This window comes from Coptis chinensis, chromosome 6, assembly GCF_015680905.1.
Source record: "Coptis chinensis isolate HL-2020 chromosome 6, ASM1568090v1, whole genome shotgun sequence".
Taxonomy (NCBI): Eukaryota; Viridiplantae; Streptophyta; class Magnoliopsida; order Ranunculales; family Ranunculaceae; genus Coptis; species Coptis chinensis.
In genome coordinates, this window is record NC_141461.1 from 21,791,271 (window position 1) to 21,811,428 (window position 20,158).

At 40.3% G+C, this 20,158-nt stretch overlaps 1 protein-coding gene, 1 long non-coding RNA gene and 1 pseudogene across 3 annotated transcripts; 1 reads left to right on the forward strand and 2 right to left on the reverse strand.

Moving 5' to 3' along the window:
• The first annotated feature begins 10,101 nt into the window (after positions 1-10,101).
• On the forward strand, positions 10,102-13,249 carry LOC147492088 (putative acetyltransferase At3g50280; annotated as a pseudogene).
• Positions 13,250-15,014: 1,765 nt separating this feature from the next.
• On the reverse strand, positions 15,015-18,007 carry LOC147492089 (uncharacterized). 2 transcript variants are annotated; one of them, XR_015198905.1, is made up of 5 exons: positions 17,819-18,007; positions 17,542-17,620; positions 17,251-17,459; positions 17,031-17,110; positions 15,015-15,234 (listed from the first exon to the last, which is right to left on the reverse strand). It is a non-coding gene; the product is annotated as an uncharacterized LOC147492089 (long non-coding RNA). The 2 variants fall into 2 exon arrangements; XR_015198904.1 differs by having other exon boundaries at positions 17,542-18,003.
• Positions 18,008-18,475: 468 nt separating this feature from the next.
• On the reverse strand, positions 18,476-19,648 carry LOC147492090 (uncharacterized). The gene is made up of 2 exons (XM_086567399.1): positions 18,917-19,648; positions 18,476-18,628 (listed from the first exon to the last, which is right to left on the reverse strand). Exons 1-2 carry the CDS (start codon positions 19,646-19,648, stop codon positions 18,476-18,478), a joined length of 885 nt encoding a protein of 294 aa, XP_086423525.1.
• Between the last annotated feature and the right edge of the window lie 510 nt (positions 19,649-20,158).

A 20,158-nucleotide genomic window follows, 5' to 3' on the forward strand; every position in this document is an offset into this window, starting at 1 on the left:
GAGACAAGATAAACCGGTGGGTCGCCCACGACACTTCAAGGTCGAGGAGTAGGTGCTGCGGTGGGTGATGCCGAGTACCAAAGAGGAGAAGGACGGGAAGTTGGGTCCAACATGGGAAGGGCCGTATACCGTGGTAGAGGCTGGAGGGTCCAGAACCTACAAGTTGCAGACCATGGAGGGGAAGCAGATAGAGAGACCATGGAACGTAAGACTGTTGAAAAAATTTTATCATTAAATGTAAGCACGTCTTGAGCAATGTAAAGGGGGTCGGAGAGGAGGACCCCCGCTGAATGTAAAAATATAAAACCGCAGCACTTTTGTGAATGTAGTGAAGTTTGTTGTCCATGGTATCGCAGAAAGTAATGTAAGCCTTATAGGAACAGAAAAAATGCCTCATGTGTTTCAAGGTAAAGAATTGTATAGGGACTATATGTATTTGGAAAGTCCGTGGAGTGGGGTAAGCCCTCCTCGGATTAGGGATGCTAGAGATACATGGGGCAACGAGAGAGCCCATCAGGCAGAAGTTTGAGAAAGCCTGGGGAGAGGGGTGAGCCCTCCTCGGGTCAGAAAAGCTAGGAGTACATGGGGCAATGAGGGAGCCCCACTAGACGAAAGTCTGGAAGGGTCCGCGGTGCGGGGTGAGCCCTCCTCGGATCAGTGATGTTAGAGATACGTGGGGCAATGAGAGAGCCCCATCAGGCGGAAGTTTGAGAGAGCCTGGGGAGTGGGGTGAGCCCTCCACGGGTCAGAAAAGCTAGAGATGCTGGGGGCCCCATCGGGCGGAAGTATGAGAGAGACCGCTGAGTGGGGCGAGCCCTCCTCGGATCAGAGGAGCCAGGGATGCATGGGGCAACGAAAGAGCCCCATTAGACGAAAGTCTGGGGGTCCGCGGAGTGGGTTGAGCCCTCCCCGGATCAGGGATGCTATAGATACATGGGACAATGCCGGATAGCCCCATCGACGAAAAGTCCGAGAGAGCACGGGAGTGGGGTGAGCCCTCCTCGGTCGAGAAGTTAGAAATACATGGGGCAACGAGGGAGCCCCATTAGACGAAAGTCTGGAAGGGTCCGCGGATCAGTGATGCTAGAGACGCATGGGACAACGAGAGGGCCCATCAGGTAGAAGCCTGAGAAAGCCTGGGGAGAGGGGTGAGCCCTCCCCGGGTCAGAAAAGCTAGGAGTACATGGGGCAACGAGGGAGCCCCACTAGACGAAAGTCTGGAAGGGTCCGCGGAGCAGGGTGAGCCCTCCTCGGATCAGTGATGTTAGAGATACATGGGGCAACGAGAGAGCCCCATCAGGCGAAAGTCTGAGAGAGCCGGGGGAGTGTGGGAGACCTACTTGGGTCAGCGAAGCTAGAGATACAGGGGGCAGCGAGATAGCCCCATCAGGTAAAAGTCAGAGAGATCCCGCGGAGTAGGGTAAGCCCTCCTCGGGTCGACCCGAGGAGTTTGTTGAACCAGCTTCGGATCGGAGATGCAAAGGTTCCAGGGAGTAGCCCCGGCCAGTACCCAGCGCAGGAAGAGAGGGTAGCTATTGGGAGAACCCATTGGAGGTTTGGGAGAAGAATAGGACGAAGAAAAGAAACAGAATAATGGAGAAAGAAAAAGATGGAGAGTTGAACTAGGAAGTAGCATCAGTTGACAAAGAGACGGTAAAATAACAGACAGAGTTCAAGGTAGTATTACAATAACATAAAGAGTGGAAAAGAGTAAATACAACTAAGGGTAAAGACAGGCAAGCAAAAAGGGCATATTACAACACCAAAAATTTCTAAGGCATATGGGGGACGGTAACTACAGCTTCAGGAGTCTCAGTAGGGAGGGTAGCGGCATTCCCCCTGGAGTGGCAATCCGCAGTCTCGGTCGGTGCTGGAGGGGTATCGACAGCCAGCGGGAGATCCACTAGAGCCTCAGTAGGGCCGGGAGTGGGAATGTCAAGCTTTTCTAGGAGAAGACGGCCTTCTTGAGTGAGACGATCCATGGCTTCGTGCAGTTTCTTGGCCACCCTCTTGTCGGCCAGAAGCTTGAAACGATCGCGGAGAATGTTCATGTCGATGTGTTCTTTTTGGGACTCCGCGCTAGGGTCTCTTGGTGTTGTCGCTTTGAGGGCTTCCGGTGTCCCTCGATGCCGCCGGATAGAGAGGCCAGTTTTGCCGGGTGATGATTTAGGAGGGATTCCTTCAAGCGTCCGAGTTCATCTTGGGCACGAGAGGCTAGGGAGGCAACCGCCAAATCCGATTGAAGAGCGGCGTTGGTCGCCCTCAAGCCCAGGGGACCATCCAACTCCCTCTCCAAGGTAGCCAGTTTGGTTCTAGCGCTGAGAAGGCCGCGGATCATGTAAGAGATATCCAGATTGACCTAAGACGCAATGGAGAGGTTTAAAAAAAAAAAGGGAGAGACTCACCCTTTCCCAATTGGTGTACAACGAGGTGCGGTGCGAGTCGAAGGTACCTCCATCTGCATAGGCAATGTCTCGGGGTAGATGAGAGTTGTAGAATAATGAGGATGCCACCGCGGCATTGTCTAGAGCAGAATCATCGAGATTTACCCGACGGTTGTGCACCTTGAATACGGGACGGAACTCTTCGGCAACAGCAGGAGGGGGCGCCGGGGCATCAGAGGAAGTGGGTGCGACCACGGGCTCTTTACCAAGCTGACGAGTGGGAGAGGAGGGAGGGGGAGAGTGACGGACGGAGGGGATGGAGGCCGCTTCCACGGATGCGGTCGTCGAAAGCGGAAGAAGGGTGTCGCATCGCGGAGCGGAGGTTTGGCGGCCTCTTGGAAGGTGGCTGTTCGATGGGTACCTGTACCTCAGTGGAGGGGATCTCTATGACCTCGTCATCCTCAGAGTCGCTGTCGAAGAGCTTCTGTTTGTGAACATCCATGTTCTCAGCGGGGGAGTTGGGTGAGGTGAACCTGTCGTCCCACCGGAGATAGCTTCGGAGGGAGGGACGGGGCGAGGAAGGAGAGGAAGACTGGGGTGGGGATTGTTGAGGGTTCCGCGGATGAAGTCTCTTCTTTGAAAGAGGGGAAGCGCGGGGCTTTCGTTCCTTGGGAGGTGGAGGGCGGAAAAAGGGACCTGACAAACCGTTGAAAGTGTTGAGAGCGGGAATGGGCAACAGGGGAGTCGCGGTAGTGGGATGGATGCCTAGCAAAGGTGTGGCTTGAGCAGATCCTAGGCCGCTGGATATGTTCAAAGATCGGGCGAGACGCCGTCGAAATGTGGGATCCGAATCGGGCGCCAACCCGTAGACAAAAAATAGAAGCAAGTTAGTAAACGGGAGAGAAAACACTTGAGCATAACGGAGAAGAGACTAGTACTCACCGCCAAGAAGCGGAAGGCGATGATTAAATTAAGAGTCGGTGAGGGAGGGAATGTCCGCGGACAAGAAGTTGCCGGAAACATAGAGCGGATAGTGGTGCCGGACTTTGTCGGCGGGTAAGCTTCAAGGAAAGATCGCTTTTTAGGGCTTAACGCAGTAAGGACCGATATCCTATCTTCGACGCCTTTGGTACTAGTTTTGAGATAATAATGGGAATAGATGTCTCGACCGGAAATCTTGGGATCGTGGGATTTGTTGTAGGAATTCGCGGCATGCATTACTCGCCAAAAGTTACCTATACCTTGGCAGGGGGGAATGTTAAAGTGGTTGCAGACTTCCACGTCCAACAGAGTAAGCGGAAGCCGTAGACCGGCAACTATTTGACCTACAGTAATGACGAGGGAGCCCGGCCGGGGAACCAAAGAGGATAGTGGATGACGTAAGGCACGCGTTCCAAAGACTGACGTCGGATGGGATACCGTAAGCCGCTATAAGGGCATTTAAATGAGGTCTATGGGATCTAGGGGGAGGCGGCAGTAAGGTAGCAGGATGACCTGAGGTGGAGGGCACGGCGGGCGAAGAAGGGGAGTGGGTGAGGCGTGTCGAATAACGGAAGAGGTAGAGGCGCCGGATTCACGTCCCGACATCGATAGAAGATGAGCAGACGCAAAGGATCAACGGAGTTCACAAGAAAAAACGGAGTACTGATCAACAAAAGGAGGAAAATAGGAGAAAGCATACCTATCAGCGAGAGAGGAAGTCAGGAAAAGCTACGGAGACAACCGTGTAGAAAGGATGCAGAGCAGACCACCACTGGGGGAGCTTGTGCGTCGGAGAATATTTGAAGGAGTGCGAAGATGGAGATTAAGAAGAGAGGAGCAAGACCAAATGAAAGAAAGTGAGGGAAGAAGAAGGGGAATGGGGTTTAAATAGGTCAGGGGTAAAGGAGTAACTTCAGCCGGCAAAGAAAACGGAGCGTCAGAAGGGGGCCACCAAAATCGGCGACATCGATGCACCGGAACCCAGGGGCCGTCAGGAAGAGCGCGCGTGATGAGTGCCTCTCACATCACACGCTGTCCAAGAAGGACAGGGAACAGTAAAAAAGGAGAGAGAAGGGGAAGAGTTCTCGACCTCGAGCCCAAGGTATGGACGCGAGGTCAAGAAGGGGCATTTGTAGTGACCCGTAATAGAGTCATGGACCAAGTTTAAAAGAGGGGCGGGTGCAGTGGAATCAAACAACAGGGGAGGACAGCAGAACATGGATGCGGAACCCTAGAAGCAGACGTGTCCGGGGTACGGCAGAATGGAGGCCGCTAGATGAAGGGACAGATGGAGGGCTCAGGGCGAGGTGAGAAAGTAGGGGCACCATGACGGCATTTGAGGCAATGGAACCCTAAGGTGAGGTCAGAGGAATGATGTCAGAAGGGTTAATGAAGGAAAACAGGGGCAAGATAAGAAAGGTGGGCGAGGGAGCATAGAGAGGGGGGACGTGAACCCTAAGAGGACAGGTGGGAAGATCGCGACCAGAGGATAAGGGGGAGGATCGACGGACAGGAAAAGGAGGAGAGACGGTATAAAAAGAACAGCAGATAGGAAAGAGAGGGAGAGAAAAGAAGAGAGAAAGAAAAAGAAAGAAGAAAAGGGAGAGAGAGTGACATTAGTAGAGAGTGGGGATTTCAGGTTGATACATATGCATTGGCAAACTGTACTGCATCAACTATGAACACTAAATGTTCATAGTCCAACAAGAGTATGAACATTCAGTGTTCATAGTCCACTAGGAGTATGAACACTGAATGTTCATAGTCCAACAAGAGTATGAACATTCAGTGTTCATAGTGTATGAACACTGAATGTTTATAGTCCAACAAGAGTACGAACATTTAGTGTATGAACACTGAATGTTCATGGGTCAATTTGAGATACCCCCCCTGTTATCTCTTCCACCTCATTACCTTCACATACTACTTCAAACACTTCACCATCCCCAATTGAAAATCTTTTAGGAGGCACAACAACAAATTCCACAAATAAATTCAAAAACCTAGTATCATCAACATCAGAATTCTTCACAAATATCATTGCTTCTCCAAAAGAAAAGAGACTACATCCTGGGCTTCCATTTCAATCAGTAGCTTTGATGACTGGTGATGCTTGCACCATAAGATTCCCTTGAGTAAGCCTCTACATTATGTTGATTCAGCATCTATTGCCCTTCCTCTATCAATTCCTGCACCAATAAGTTTTCCATCAGTATTTCTTAAAAGAAACCCATAACCTGCCTTACTACTTTTCTTTTTCCAAATAGTATGCACATTCATTTTGAAGAATCCTATTTCTGGTGGTTGCCACCTTGTTGTTGGTTCATTGAGAATGTGTAATGGTACCTGCAATGAAGTGTTATTTATTCCAAAATGCTTTAAAACTAGTAATTGAATTTTTACTAGTGATGGTTTTGTTATGTGATAAAGGATGTTGCATCTTTCAATCCAAAGAGTATAATATATGAATAGGCATGTGTTTGTCCAAATGTGCTTCTCTACTTACCAATCATTAGGTGGGAAGTACCATTTGTGAATCCATTCCTTTGTGGTGAGGTTACTATAAGTGAGGATTTTGAAATTCCAAGGGTTGTTATACCAGACAGGCCTTGTGAAGCTACAATCAAGAAGGATATGGTGGAGACTCTCTGTTGATTTTTTACATAGTAAACATGACTTGTCTGAGATATAAAAGAGTGTAGAGAGGTGTTCTCTTGTGGGCATGATATTGTGGTAGCATTTCCAAGCAAGGAGATTATGTCTTGGTAGGTTGGTGTTACGCCAGAATGCCAGATTGATATCAGTTTGAAGTTGATGTTTTGTGGGAAGGTTGAGGCTACAGTACATAGATTTTACTGTGTGATTACCCTTTTTTGTAAGATTCCAATAAATTTTGTCATGTGGATCAGTCCTTGGTAAGTAAATTGCCTCAATATGGGTAATAGTGCGGGGATCAAAAATTTTGTGAAGAATTTGTGTGTTCCAACTTCTTGTAGCTTGATTGACAAGTTGTGACATATATAGGAACATGTTGTTGGGGGTGATATAGCTAGGTATTTTCCCTTCAGGAAGGCTGGGTATCCATGAGTCTTTCCAGATGTTGATATCTATTCCCAGTCTTACTTTCCATGTAGTGTGTGCAATGATGTGTGGTAGGACTTCCATCATACCTTGCCAGAACCATGATGTTCCCTCTTTTGTTTTCCAATTGTGTGAAGAGTGTTGTGTGGGAAGTATTTACCTTTGAGTTGAGCTGATAGAAGGGACTTTGGTTGAATCCATATGCTCCAAAGAATTCTTGTCAGGTGAGCCAAGTTGTTTAGGTGCATTCAATTTTTCTTTTCTTTACATATAAAGGACCAATTTTTCAAGTATAGGGGTTTCTTTTTATCCTTTTCCTTTCCCCACCAAAAGTCCCTTTGCAGGGCATCAATATTCTGTGTTATACTCAGGGGTATAAGGAAAGTACTCATATGGTACACAGGTATTGCCGAAGTGACAGACTGAATAAGAGTTGTTTTAGCTGACTGTGATAAAATTTTACTTTTCCAACCAGTTAATTTCTTGTTGATAGTTTCTGTTAAGGACCTGAAAATCTTAGTTTTGGATTGGCCAAGAAAAATAGTTGAACCTAAGTATTTTTCTCCTGGGGCAATACTCTTCATCTGAAGAGTTTGCTTCAAAGGATCACACTGATTAAAAGTCATGTTTTTGCTGAAGTGTACACCTGATTTTGTGTAATTTATTTGTTGTCCAATTATATCACAAAATTCTTTAAGAATGTTTAAAACAGTTTCAACTTCATCCATATTAGTCCTACAGAAAATGAAAGCATCATCTGCAAACAGGAGATGAGTGATAAGTTCACTGTATCTAGATATTTTTATACCATTTATACAATATTTATTGTTGTTAATATTTTTTTCTGTACACTTTTTGTTTATGATTCTTAACAAGACTTCCATACAACATATAAACAAGAGAGGAGACAGAGGGTCTCCTTGTCGAAGCCCTCTAGAAGATTTGAAGAACCCATGTGGTGCACCATTTACAAGAACAGAAAAATAGGGGGAGATTATACATAATTTTACAAGATTGACTAGATGTGTATCAACACCAATGGATGTAAGAATAGTAAGTAAGGACTCCCAATTGACTCTGTCAAAGGCTTTTGACATGTCAATTTTTATTGCCATAAGACTAGTTTTACATCTTTCTTTTTTTTCCATGGTGTGAAATATTTCATGTGCTAAGATGACATTGTCATAAATTTGTTTACTAGTAACATAAGCACTTTGATAAGGAGAGATGGAAGGAAAGATTTTTTATTTTAGTCTATTTGAGAGGGTTTTTGATATTATTTTATATATAATATTACATAAACTAATAGGTCTAAAGTCTGTACACTGTTTAGGGTTAGTTACTTTAGGGATTAAAGCTATGTGTGTGTGATTGATGCTGTCAAGGTTGAAGCCAAGAGAGAAGAAAGATGCAACTAGCTTAACAACATCATTGTGAAGAATATCCCATGATGCGTGATAGAACAGAGCAGGGTAGCCATCAGGTCCTGGAGCTTTTAGAGCTCCTATACTGAAAACTACATCATTTCTTCCAAAGTAATAGGTCTAAGCATGTTAAGGTTATCTTCATCTGAGATGGTTGGAGGAAAGAGAGAATGAATGGTTGATATATTAACTTGATTTTGTTCATTTAGGAAGGATTTGAAGTGATTGACAAACTATACTCCAATTAGATTAGGTGATTGTGTCCAAGTACCATCTATTTTTTTTATCCACTCAATTCTATTAAATTTTCTATGGTTTAGAGTTTTGATATGGAAGTATTTTGTATTTTTTTTCTCTTCTTTTATGTCTTGATCTCTGGATTTTTGTTTCCAAAAGGTTTCTTCACTGTCTAAAAGGTTATCAAATCTAAGAAAAGCTTCTTTTTCAAGGGAGAGATTTAACTGTGTTGGAGTCCTATTCTGGAGATGTTGAATTGTTATTTTGAGGTCATGGATTTGTTCAAAAATGTTCCCAAAGGTTGACTTTTTCCAATATTTTAGAGCCAGTTTCTTGGTGTAAATGAGTTGTTTTGATGGAGGTATTGATTGGATTGTGGCCATGTAGATTGAATTAGTTGTTGGTAGTCTTTATGTTTTATCCACATTGATTGGAATTTGAAAGGTTTGGGGTTTGAGTTTGATGGTGGGTTTGTGTCGAGGAGGATTGGACTGTGATTAGAAGAGATAGCTGGTTTGTGGTGGACAGTTGAGTCAGGGAAAAGAAGTATCCAATCTATAGTTAGAGAAATGCTAGCGTCTTATCTCTGTAGAGACAAAAGAAAATGACTAGTTACTTGCAAACTTCAAACACCATCCTACGTACTGTTCAACTCAAAATGACTCACCCTTCAACACCCCCCCCCCCCCCTATCTTCCATCCTCTCCGTCATCATCTGTCACTGTCAACACCGCCTGTCACCATTAAACAACAGCGTCGCCACTCGCATTTCTCTCTTTATTCCTCTTTTCTTCTTCTTTCTTTTATTTTTTTCACTCAATTTTTTCTTTTTCTTCTCCACACCACAACCACCACCACTCACCAGTCACCACAACTACCATAAGATTCAACTCTTTCATCTTATTTTAAGGGTCAAATAGCGTTCTTGATTATGATTTCAAATGGTTATAGCATCTAATTTTTAATTTTTTGATGTTATGTTGTAATAAACTCAAATTTATTAGTTGTATGGTGGAATGGTAATGAAAATTCTTGTGTTTGAGTCGGATCAGACAAAAAAATAAATAAATGAGATGACCGGATTCCGTCAGACGGTGGCGTGCTGGATTTGGAGGATGATGAGTTGACTCATTGAGTTTTATTTCTCTGGTCTTGTTGAATTAGAAGATTTGGAACAGTTAGAATAGGTGAAATGGTCACTTTTTTTTGTCTCTATAGAGTTAGGATGGTCCTACCCCCATAAAGGGTCAGGACGCTAGCATTCCTCCTATACTTACTAGGACCTATCTAGTCTTTTGGAATGCTCTTTTATTGGACATGGATTAGCTAGAATATTGTCTGGTTTGTGGTGAGAATTTATTCTAGGACATGGATTAGCTAGCTTATTTTTGGACTCAAATTATTATTGCTGTTGTGTGCTTGTGCTTTATAAATAAATAGACATATCTACAAAATTGTGTAAAGAGTGCAAAAATCAGCTTACCCAAAAAAAAAAAATTCTCATTTTTTTTTTTTATAATCAGCTTTCTTTTGACAATTTAAAAAGAGATTGATTCTGGAGACATAAATTTGATGGATACATTACTCACTAATTCAGAACAATAAAGTTTAGCAAAAAGAAAACTCAGAACAATAAAGTCCCCAGTTACCAAAAAAACCAACAATGAAGCCCAACAATAAAACAGGCTACCTCATACGAGCAACAATTTACATGCCTTGGTTTAGACGTTACCAACTGAAAGACAAGTAAATTTATCTTTCCACTGCTCGCTCTATGACATTTTGTCTATTTGAGCTTCGGAATGAAGACACACAGAGACAGAGAGAGCGAAAATGAGTTCTGCAAATACCAAAGTTCGGTTTATTTCCACTTCGTCCATTCGTCCAGCGACTCATACCGAGTCAATTCAACGTCTTGAACTAACCCCATGGGAACTGAATCATCTTTACTCTCAACACCATTATAAAATGCCTTCTCTTCCACAAACCCAAGGATGACACGTGGATCACTCAAGTAAAAACTTATCTATCTTGAACACTCGATCATTTTTTTTCCTCTCGCAGTCGCAGGTCGTTTAGCTACTTAAACACATGATGACAGCACCTCAGTTTTTATCCTGTGCAATGATGCTCGAGCTGAGTTTGTCCACGCTACTGTTGATGTAACAGTAACTGATATTCAGGCGCCACTTTATGTACCCCACATTGTTGATTATTTTTTTCGTCTCAATGATACAATTAATTTCGATGGTCAATCTAGACCGTTGCTTTCCGTTCAAGTCACCCCGGACGATATTTTTGTTGGGTGCACCATGAACAGAGCCTCTACCCCATAGCATATTAAGCAGTCATTTAGGGCCCACAGCCCAAGGGGCCTCAATATATTTTAGCCCACAGCCCACTATTGTTTTATTAGCAAAAAAAAAAAAACATTATTGTTTTTCATTTATTTTAATCCGTTAGATAAACATTTTTACATTGGAAATTTGGAAACTAGAAATCTTGTTAAACCCCTTCATTTCCCTCGCGTTTTCTCCTTCTCCAACAAAAAATAACATATACGCCTTCATAATTTATTAAAGTTCTTCATCACTCTATAACAAATAATCAAATATGAGACATTGAAGCCAACACTTCAATCTTACCTCTATTCTTCTTTGATTTTTCTCTATAATCCCTCATTTTTTCTATATATATTCTTTTATTTGGTGTAGAATTCTTCTTCTCTCTTGTGCATTTCTTTATTAAATAAATCTATTGAAGTTTCAAGTTTATGAGATAACTATTCAAGAAATAAAATTAAAAAAAAAAAAAAATCGAGATCAATTTTTACAATAATTGTTATCTTCTCAATTTGTTGTTAAATAAATTGAGGTTTGCATTCATATGAAATAACATAAGGAAATCCATAAGATATAACAATTTTATTGGTATATAGAAGCCTCATATTCAAACTTTGCTTAGGGCCCCCGATTGCCTTGAGCCGCCCCTGACCATGAATCATTCGGCCGTTGAAGGTTCGTCTTTTTGGCATTTTATAAACTCATGGTCTGAAATTAGTACAAATGGCTCAGCCCATCAGATTTCCCATCCTCCTAATTTCAACCATTGCTTTCATAATTTACCTATTTGAATTCCTGCGCCGATCACACATAACCCCACTCGAACAACAAGTTTTCCATTTCTCACCCCCAAAATATAGCAAAACTCAAAGCAAAAGCAAACCTCGATATAATAAACAACAACATAATGATATCTTGTTTAATTACAAACAGTATTAGCACACGTTTGACAAGCTTCCACACGCGCGAGGAATGTTGACTTTGATGTAGAAGAAATTTATCGGTTGTTAATAGGAAACCGAGCAAACCCTCAATTACCCAAAGACTACTTTGGTTCCTGGTTCCGCAATTGGCTTGGGTTTGCCTGGTGCAAAGGCCGCAGATGTTGTGAACCTAGGACTCGTATTTGGAGCTAAGTTGTTAAACTGAGTGGTTAATTTGTATAATGATGCAATGATTCACAACACTTTGGATAATTTTGGGTGATCAAAAGAACCAAAATTTATTTATTTGGATTGTTTGCTTACTGATGAGCCTCTTTTACTTACGGGGAGTTCACCAAGGTTTAACATGTATGGGAACGATTTTGGATGGGGGTGCTTTATAGGGGTACGGAGTGGGTGTGGTGATTTAACGGGAAAATGACTATTTTCCCAGGTGTTGTTAAAAGAAGTATTGAAATTGAAGGCTCTAGGAGAAGATTTCGACTTCATGTGCAGTTTGGTCCTATTGCTTTTCCGTCACTATTCCAGATAATCATATTGCAGCTCTAGCTCATTGTAATGTTGTGTCAAGGGGAGTAAAAGTGTGAAATTATGGACTTGGTTTTAAGTTAAGTCTTGCCTAAGAATATTGTAGCCTGAAGAAATTGACAAGTGAAATTAGATTGATTCTTGAGACATAAAAAATTTATGGATACGCATTTTAGAAGAATAAATTTTTGAACAAGTTACCTCACAATTAAGGTTAATTTTAAGGATTTTTTAGACTTTAGTCCTATGCATAGTTAATTTATTAGACTTTGGTCTAGAAAAGCTTGAATATTAGACTTTAGCCCTAATTCTGTTTGTTGATTGTTAGTCAACTCAATCGTATGTAAGAAGATTGACCACGTTGATTGTCAATCAACTGGGTTGACTAACAATCAACAAGCATAACTAAGACTAAAGTCTAATATTCAAACTTTTCTAGACCAAAATCTAATAAACCAACTATGCGTAGGACCAAAGTCTAAAAAATCCTAATTTAATTCCAAAATAATATAGTATCAAAATTCAAAACGACGCAATTCATGAGTTTGAATTGATTGTCTAACATGATGGTACATTCTTTTTATTCCGACCAAGTGATTCTTTAACTTGTGATCATGGGTGGACCCAAGAAAGGGCTACACCAAGCTTCAGTTGCCCAAACTAAGAATATCGATCCAACAGTTTCTAAGTAACAAATACAACATATCTATTGACTTGAAGCCAGAGAGAGTTGAAGTGCTGGGTCCGCCCCTGCTTGTGATCATACCCTTTTTATCAATATAATGAATCAATAATTCAAGGTGTGCATCTGTTGTTCCACAAAAACAATTAAATTTAGGGTTACTTAATTAGTCCACCTAATACCCGAAAAATTAAAACAAGTCGATCTTATGCGCTGTAAATGTCATGCATATAAATTACAAAAAAAATTAAAATTAAAAATAAATAAAATCTGAAAAATCATTCATGAATCGCATCATAGTAATTTGCGTACACATACATTTTATAAAGTTTATAGCTTATGTTATTCTGCTCTATATAAACTTCAAGAGGAAGACGTAGGGATTAGCAAGACAAAAGCGGGTATTCTTTGCCTTGACGATTTGCATAGTGACGTGACCATTTTAAGTATAGGGAGTTCACCTAGGTTTAACGTGTATGGTAACGATTTTGACTAGGGATGCCTTATTGGATTGCGAAGTGGGAGCGGTAATAAGTTTGATGGGAAAATGACAGTTTTCCCAGGTACAGTTAAAGGAAGTATGGAATTTGAAGCTTGTGCTTTAAAAAGGCTATGGGAGAAGATCGCGAATTTACGTAGTTTGTAGGGGTTGTAGAATGTGAGAATTTATTCTTGGACATGGATTGGCTAGCTTATTTTAGGACTTCAATTATTATTGTTGTTGTGCACTTGTGCTTTTCAAATAAAACCCCAAATAAAAATAAGTAGGCATATCTACAAAATTTTAAAGAGTCCAAAGATTAGCTGATCCATGTTATATTTTTTTTTTGATAAAAAATGAAGCTAGATGAATTTGACAATTTAAAAAGAGATTGATTCTAGAGACACAAATTTGATAGATGCACATCTCATAAATCATAACAATAAAAGAAGCTTTACAAAGTCACTGCCAACGTAATGGGTATATATATATTTCCAATAAATAAGTAATGAAAAATTATATTCCGAAAAGTAGTATAATATTGGGTGGGGTCTACCTATTGCCAATTGCCAAATTACTTTTGCCAAGGGCCATATATACTCACGTAATGAAATTGCCCACGAAAGCATACCTATATATCAACAAATTGCCATCAAAGTCTTCTCCAAATTCTAATCACCATTCACCATCTTTTGAAGTTAATTAAGGATCTTATTATCACTGGATGCTAGAACTGTGTTAATAAAATCCATCACCTTAGCAATCCCCGCCTGTGTTTTATATGAGTACTTTTCTTTTGCCTTTTGTTGTTACATCCACTCTAAATGCCTTACTAAGAGATTTTTGGTGGGGCACCAAAAAAGAAAAGAAACACCCCCTATATCTCTGAAAAATTGGGGGTCTTGTCAATCAAAAAGAGGAGGTGATCTAGATAGAAGAGATATGGAAAAAAATAACATTGCTCATCTAAATAGATTATTATGGAATATTATTATAAAGCCTGATTCTCTTTTAGCTACTCAACTGAAAGGAAAAATATACTTCCATAATAATAATATAGTTAACTCTGTAAACAGTGTTGGTACTTTTTGGTTCTGGTTGGGCATGATGAAAACCCTCCGGGTAATAAAAGACCAAACAATGTGGTAGGTAGGTAAAATATGGTATGATTCTTGGATATACATGATATTCCAAATGGAAAAATACCACCTGACATAGCATACAACTATCTCTATACACATGTATCTGGTCTAATAAGAGCAAGTCCAATGGAGAGCTGCTAAATTGGGCTGCTAAAAGTGCCACATAAGCTTTTTAGCTTGCCCAGCCAAATTTGGCTCCCCAAAATCAAAAAACCAATCCAATCACGTTTTCTGTTTTGAAGTGCTAAATGATACGAACGGCATAGTTTCTACCGTCCGTCCATTATTTTTTGAAATTTTTTTGGACGGACGGCACAGTTTCTGCCGTCCGTCAAAATTTAACACATGGACGACAGAAACTGTGCCGTCCGTCTCCCAAACTTATTATAGCAGCTGCTAGCGAACACTACTAAAAAAAAGGCTTGTTGTGCCGGTTTTTAAGTAGCACAACAAGTCTGATGTGTCGGGTTTTTCAGATTTACAAAGCGACACAAGTAGTGGTGACACAATAGGTTTGACTCAAACTGACACAATAGATATGGTACTTGTGTCGGTTTTTAAGTATAAACCGACACAACAGGTATATTACTTGTGTCGGTTTTAGCATTTCACAACTGTAAATTTGCTCTGGGAAAAGCACAAACCGACACAAGAAATAGCTCTGTTGTGTCGGTTCTTCTTTAAACCAAACAAATTTGGATCCCTTCTTGTGTCAGTTTTAGTAGATCACCTGTTTTGAAAAAAAAAAACGTATAAAAACATTGCCATGCACATCAATATAACACAACTAACAATTTCAAAAATGATTTCATTTCATTATTACTAAATAATTATATTATCCAACATCAATTTACAACCAACCAACCAACTATCCAAAATACAAAACGTTCACAAAACCCACAAAATAAAACCTAATCAGCCTAGTCAAACATAATGCGAGAAAATGATTTCACGTCTAGCTTTTATCCATCCATCTAGCCATCATAGCCGCGTTCTATTAAGTTCAATCTACAAAAAAAATTTAAAAAAAAAACAAAACAAAACAAAAGAAATAGTTAGGTTCAATATATCGTAAAGCGACAAAATTCATTATAGTACAAAATGCAAATACGCTATATGTTCACATGGCATAACCTCAAATATGTGTTTTTTTAAGACGGGGTAAACAACAAAATCTAAAAAAGCACACCATCCATTGATGAGTACGTGCAGGTGATCTAAAGCTCATATTTCTTCATCTTCAACCCACTTTCCAATAGCTACATAGCCTTGTCACCTCTAACAATAGCATAATAAGCACTACTAGTTTGGTCATCTGATATTTACCACGATACAAAACTTTTTTCTAGTTTTGGAACAAGCAAATATGTAACGCCCCAAAACTTAAGCAATTACTCACACGTGGTTTTTATAGTAAAATTTCGGCAACATCTCCTTTGTATTTCAACATTTCATAAATATAAACCTGTCATAACCTGAAAATCACAATCAGATATTTCTCATTGGTTAACCCAGTTACTTAACCGTCTCGACCGATACTAGAGCAGTCAAATAAATGGCTTACAAAAATGAGATAACTTCAACATTAGGACTTGGTACGCCAAAGTACTTGAATGTCTCGACTAATGCCAGATCATCCAAGCACCTCATACAAAGTCATTACCGAAAACACAAGTAAAATACATACATCCGAGTCCCATAAATACAAGCTCATACAGTATATAAACCTAAGTAAATAAGGTTACTTACCTAAATAGAAAATTCTCAAATCTTACAATTGACACCGAGCTCTCGAGTATTGATTTCATGAGTTGTACCTATTTGCTCCCAAGCTTAGCTTCCCCCATTTTCTTCTAGACCGACTAGCCAACTAGCAAAGCAATTTAATTCAATCCTGCTAATCTACCGACAACTCTTGTTATTTCTATGAACAAAAGAAAAGGAAAAAAATGAAATTTCAAACTTGTATGGTTGCACTCTTTTTGGAGCCGAAACCTTACTAGTTCTCTTTTTATTAGCCTTCCCCTCTCTATATCTGAACAAGGAAATTAAAACTTCCAATAGGTGCTAGCTCCCACTAAGTAACTTGCTAATAACTTCCTGATTTCAAAACCCATGACTAATGAGTAATGAAATATGAACCAAAATCTCTAAACTGCTACTCACCACCTGGCATCTAGTTGCCTATAGACTATGCATAGTAGGCTGCGCGCCTTCTAATATATTTTTTTTCGTAAACCGAAAGACGTGAAATGCCGCTAAATGACTTAATCTAGTCTAAAGTTTGGGTGATTATAAGCAATGAACTCATATTGACTAGGCGAGTATTTTAACAATACTAACTCTAGTATATAATTATTATGGAATTAAATTATTATTATTATTTATTTATTTCCCTCATTTGATACGTGTTTATTCCTAGGAATCGACCATATGCAAATTAAAATTTTCGCACGTGGTTGCTTAACTAACTTAGGCTTCTAAATAGGTGTTAAGTTTATTTAAGCCACACAAGGCTAAAACGTTAACCCGATGGTCTAATTATGTACGTGTCCCTAAGTTTCACGTGTAATTTACTAAACTACTCTTAACGAGAATTCAAGACTTTACAACCATCCCGGTCTCATGTAATGTTCGAAGTATAACATTTAGTTCAAAATTAGTGTAGTGCTCTAATAAGAAATATGGAATACCACTAGTTCAATACTCACTGACCCATCAAAGAACAAATGCCTATAAAAACTGTAAATATACAACATGAAGAGAAGAGAATAACAAGAAAATTGTTTTCTTCTGAAACACACCTTGAAAATGAGGATGGAAAACACGACGGTCGCAGCAGCTACCTATCTCTCCTTCCGGCGAGCACTCGAGAACAAAGATACTGAAAATCACAATTTCATTACTTTTATACCATATAAGTGTTTCCAAATAAAAAATTACCACATTTAACTTCATCCCAGTTTAACTCAACACAATTAATTGCAACCTAATATATACTTTCCAAAACAGGTCAGTACAAACCTGTCTGATATGCACTGTTCTCTCACCCATTGCCGAGCATATGGCTGCCAGCTCGGCTTCAGAATCAGCAATTGCCTGCCGTAGCTGAGCTCGACACCGATTAGCCAAGTTCACTTTTCTTCTATAAACCTCTCTAAACACTCTTGTTCTAGCTCAAGTAACATTTTATCCCTTTCCACATCCGTTTCCCCTACTTCATCCCAAATTACCTAAAACCACACGCAAACCAAATGTTTAAATGTTTAAAAACTTTAGCCATAATTTGGGCAAATGTAGGAAGAAAAAAATTACCTGAAGTTCGTAAAGAAGAGATCCACAAGTTGTTTCGACATGTAGAAGCTGGTCATCTTGTAAACTAGTCATGTTTTTCCTACACCCATAAACAGAAACTCAATAAATAACCACCCAGATCCATCTTTAGAAACCAAATTAACCCATGTACGAAAAAAAAGTCAAATTTAAGTATAAAATAAGTACCAGACTCATTTCTATCTATCATTCCAATAGTTAAAGTCTAGATCTTATAACATGCAAAGAAATAAAATTACTATAAAAGAGAAAAACACACTAAACAATTCAGCACTTCTCGTGATATGTGCTTAAACAATTCCATCAGCACCTCGTATTGAGATTAAGAAGAACAGTTTTTCTGTTATTTTTGTTTCGCTATTAATAAGAGGAAGAAAAGGTGCCTTAAGTTTGTTAGGGCTTTCGTAGGTCCATAAGCCTTTTAGTTTTTTTTTTTTTTGAAGAAGTTAGAGGTTTTGGCAGACCTCAACCTGTATTGATTACTTTCTCAAGTACATGGTTCCCACCCTATCCATCTCTACCAGAACTGTAGCTCTGCTATCTAATGGTGGCAAAATGAAAGAGATACTTTCATCCCAAGTCTTACACAGTTTAGAAAGGTAGTCCGCCACCTGATTACCTTCCCTGCAAATATGATTTACATCTAGCTCCTCAAATCGGTTTCTAAACACTGCAAAGGACACAACAATATTGTCACAGTACCATGGTGCTCTCTCCCTCCCATTCAAAATGTTGACTGCTCTGAGTGAATCAGAACACAGTAATTTTCTTGTACCCTCTATCAATGGCTGCCTTCAAACCTTCCACTATAGCTCACAGTTTTGGCCAATAACCGATTTACTCTGGGATGAACTAGTAAACGCCATTTCTACATTACCTTGCCAATCCCTGAACACACCCCAAAGCCATTGTACTCTCACCTTGCTCCACCGTTCAACATAATCACGTCTTCTGCTGGCTTGATCCATTTGATCCATGTAGCATGCTTAGACTCGAATCTCACTTCAATGTTCAACCTTGACATCAGAACTCTCAATTCAATAGAGTCTTCAGCCTCTACTAACCTCCTCTGAAGATACAGAATATCATTAACAATCTTGTTACAGAGTTCCTGAGTTGTATACTTCACTGCTTCATTCTTCGCCTTCCTCTTTCTGCCCAGATCTCATGTATCGTAGCTGCCACAAAGGTTCTCCACACTTCGCTCTTTGTGGTGTTCATCCTGCATTTCCAGAAGATACCATACCATTCAGTGGTCGAGTCCTTAACACAGCCACCCATTCCTATTACTTTCTTAACCTTACTCCACACCTCCTTAGAAAACGGGCAATCAAAATAGAGGTGTTTGAATATTCACCGAAAGAAGCAGTCCTGTGCAACAACTCGAATGGCTCAACACCTTCTTCCTTATTAATCTATCCTGAGTTGGTAGTGAACCCACAAATAATTGCCACATAGTAAAAGAGTGTTTAGGAACCACCAACTTCCCCCAAACAATCTTGTACCATTTAACCTCCTCCTTAATCTTTCTCATACCCATGTACGCAGACTTGGATGTATAGGCTCCTGTGACTGAGGGGGTCCAAACTACTCTATCCCTTTCAACAAAGTTATTGATTTGGACTTGTAGTATTTTCTTTCTCAAATCCTCATCCTCTATGTTCCTGATTCTATCATTCCACCTCCCCTCAGATATAACATGACTAACCTTTGTATCTATTGGAAAGTCAAAGAGATTTCTAACAGAAGGTTGAAGCCACAAAGGTACCTCTATTAGCCACAGATCATGCCAGAACCAGGTATCCTCTCCATTAGCTATAACATACTTGATATATTTCCTAGCCGTCTTTCTGTGTTGCAAGATACCCCTCCACACCCAAGAGCAGTCACTTGGCACTTTCATTGTCCAGAAGAATTTGTCCTTAATCTGCTGCCTCCATGTCCACTCCACCCAAATAGATTGGTCCTTTGCAGTAATTCTATAAATCAATCCACAATAAGAAGCAGAGTTCCATGTTCTCGGGTCAACAATACCTAACCCACCTTGTTCTTTAGAGTACCTCAAGACATCATGACTCGCATGGTGCATTTTGCGTTTCATGTCCGGTCCTGCCCATAAGAACCTATTACAAATCTTTGCTACCTTATCAAGGACCTGTTTAGGAAGGACAAAAGACCGCACCCAATAATACACTTAGAAAGAAGTAAGAACAGATTTGATAAGTTCTAGTCTTCCTGCCTTTGACAAACATCTATTTTTCCAGTCTTCTATTCTACCAGTCATTCTTTCAATCAGCGGAAGACATTCTTTAACCCCCAATCTAGAAGAGGTAAGAGGGAGCCCCAAATATGTAACTGGAGGGATAGCCAATGCCACATCCATGACTGCAGCCAGCTCATTACTCTCTAGATAACTCATACTACCCGAGAGTAGAGTTGTTTTAGAGTTACTTAGATGAAGTTCTGTTGCTCGAGCAAAAGAATCAAGGATGTCTTTAATAGCTTCCACCGAAGCTAACTCACCTTTACAGTAAACAATCACACATCTGCAAAGCTCAAATGAGTTAGACCAAGCTTCTTGCATTTTGAGTGGGCAGAT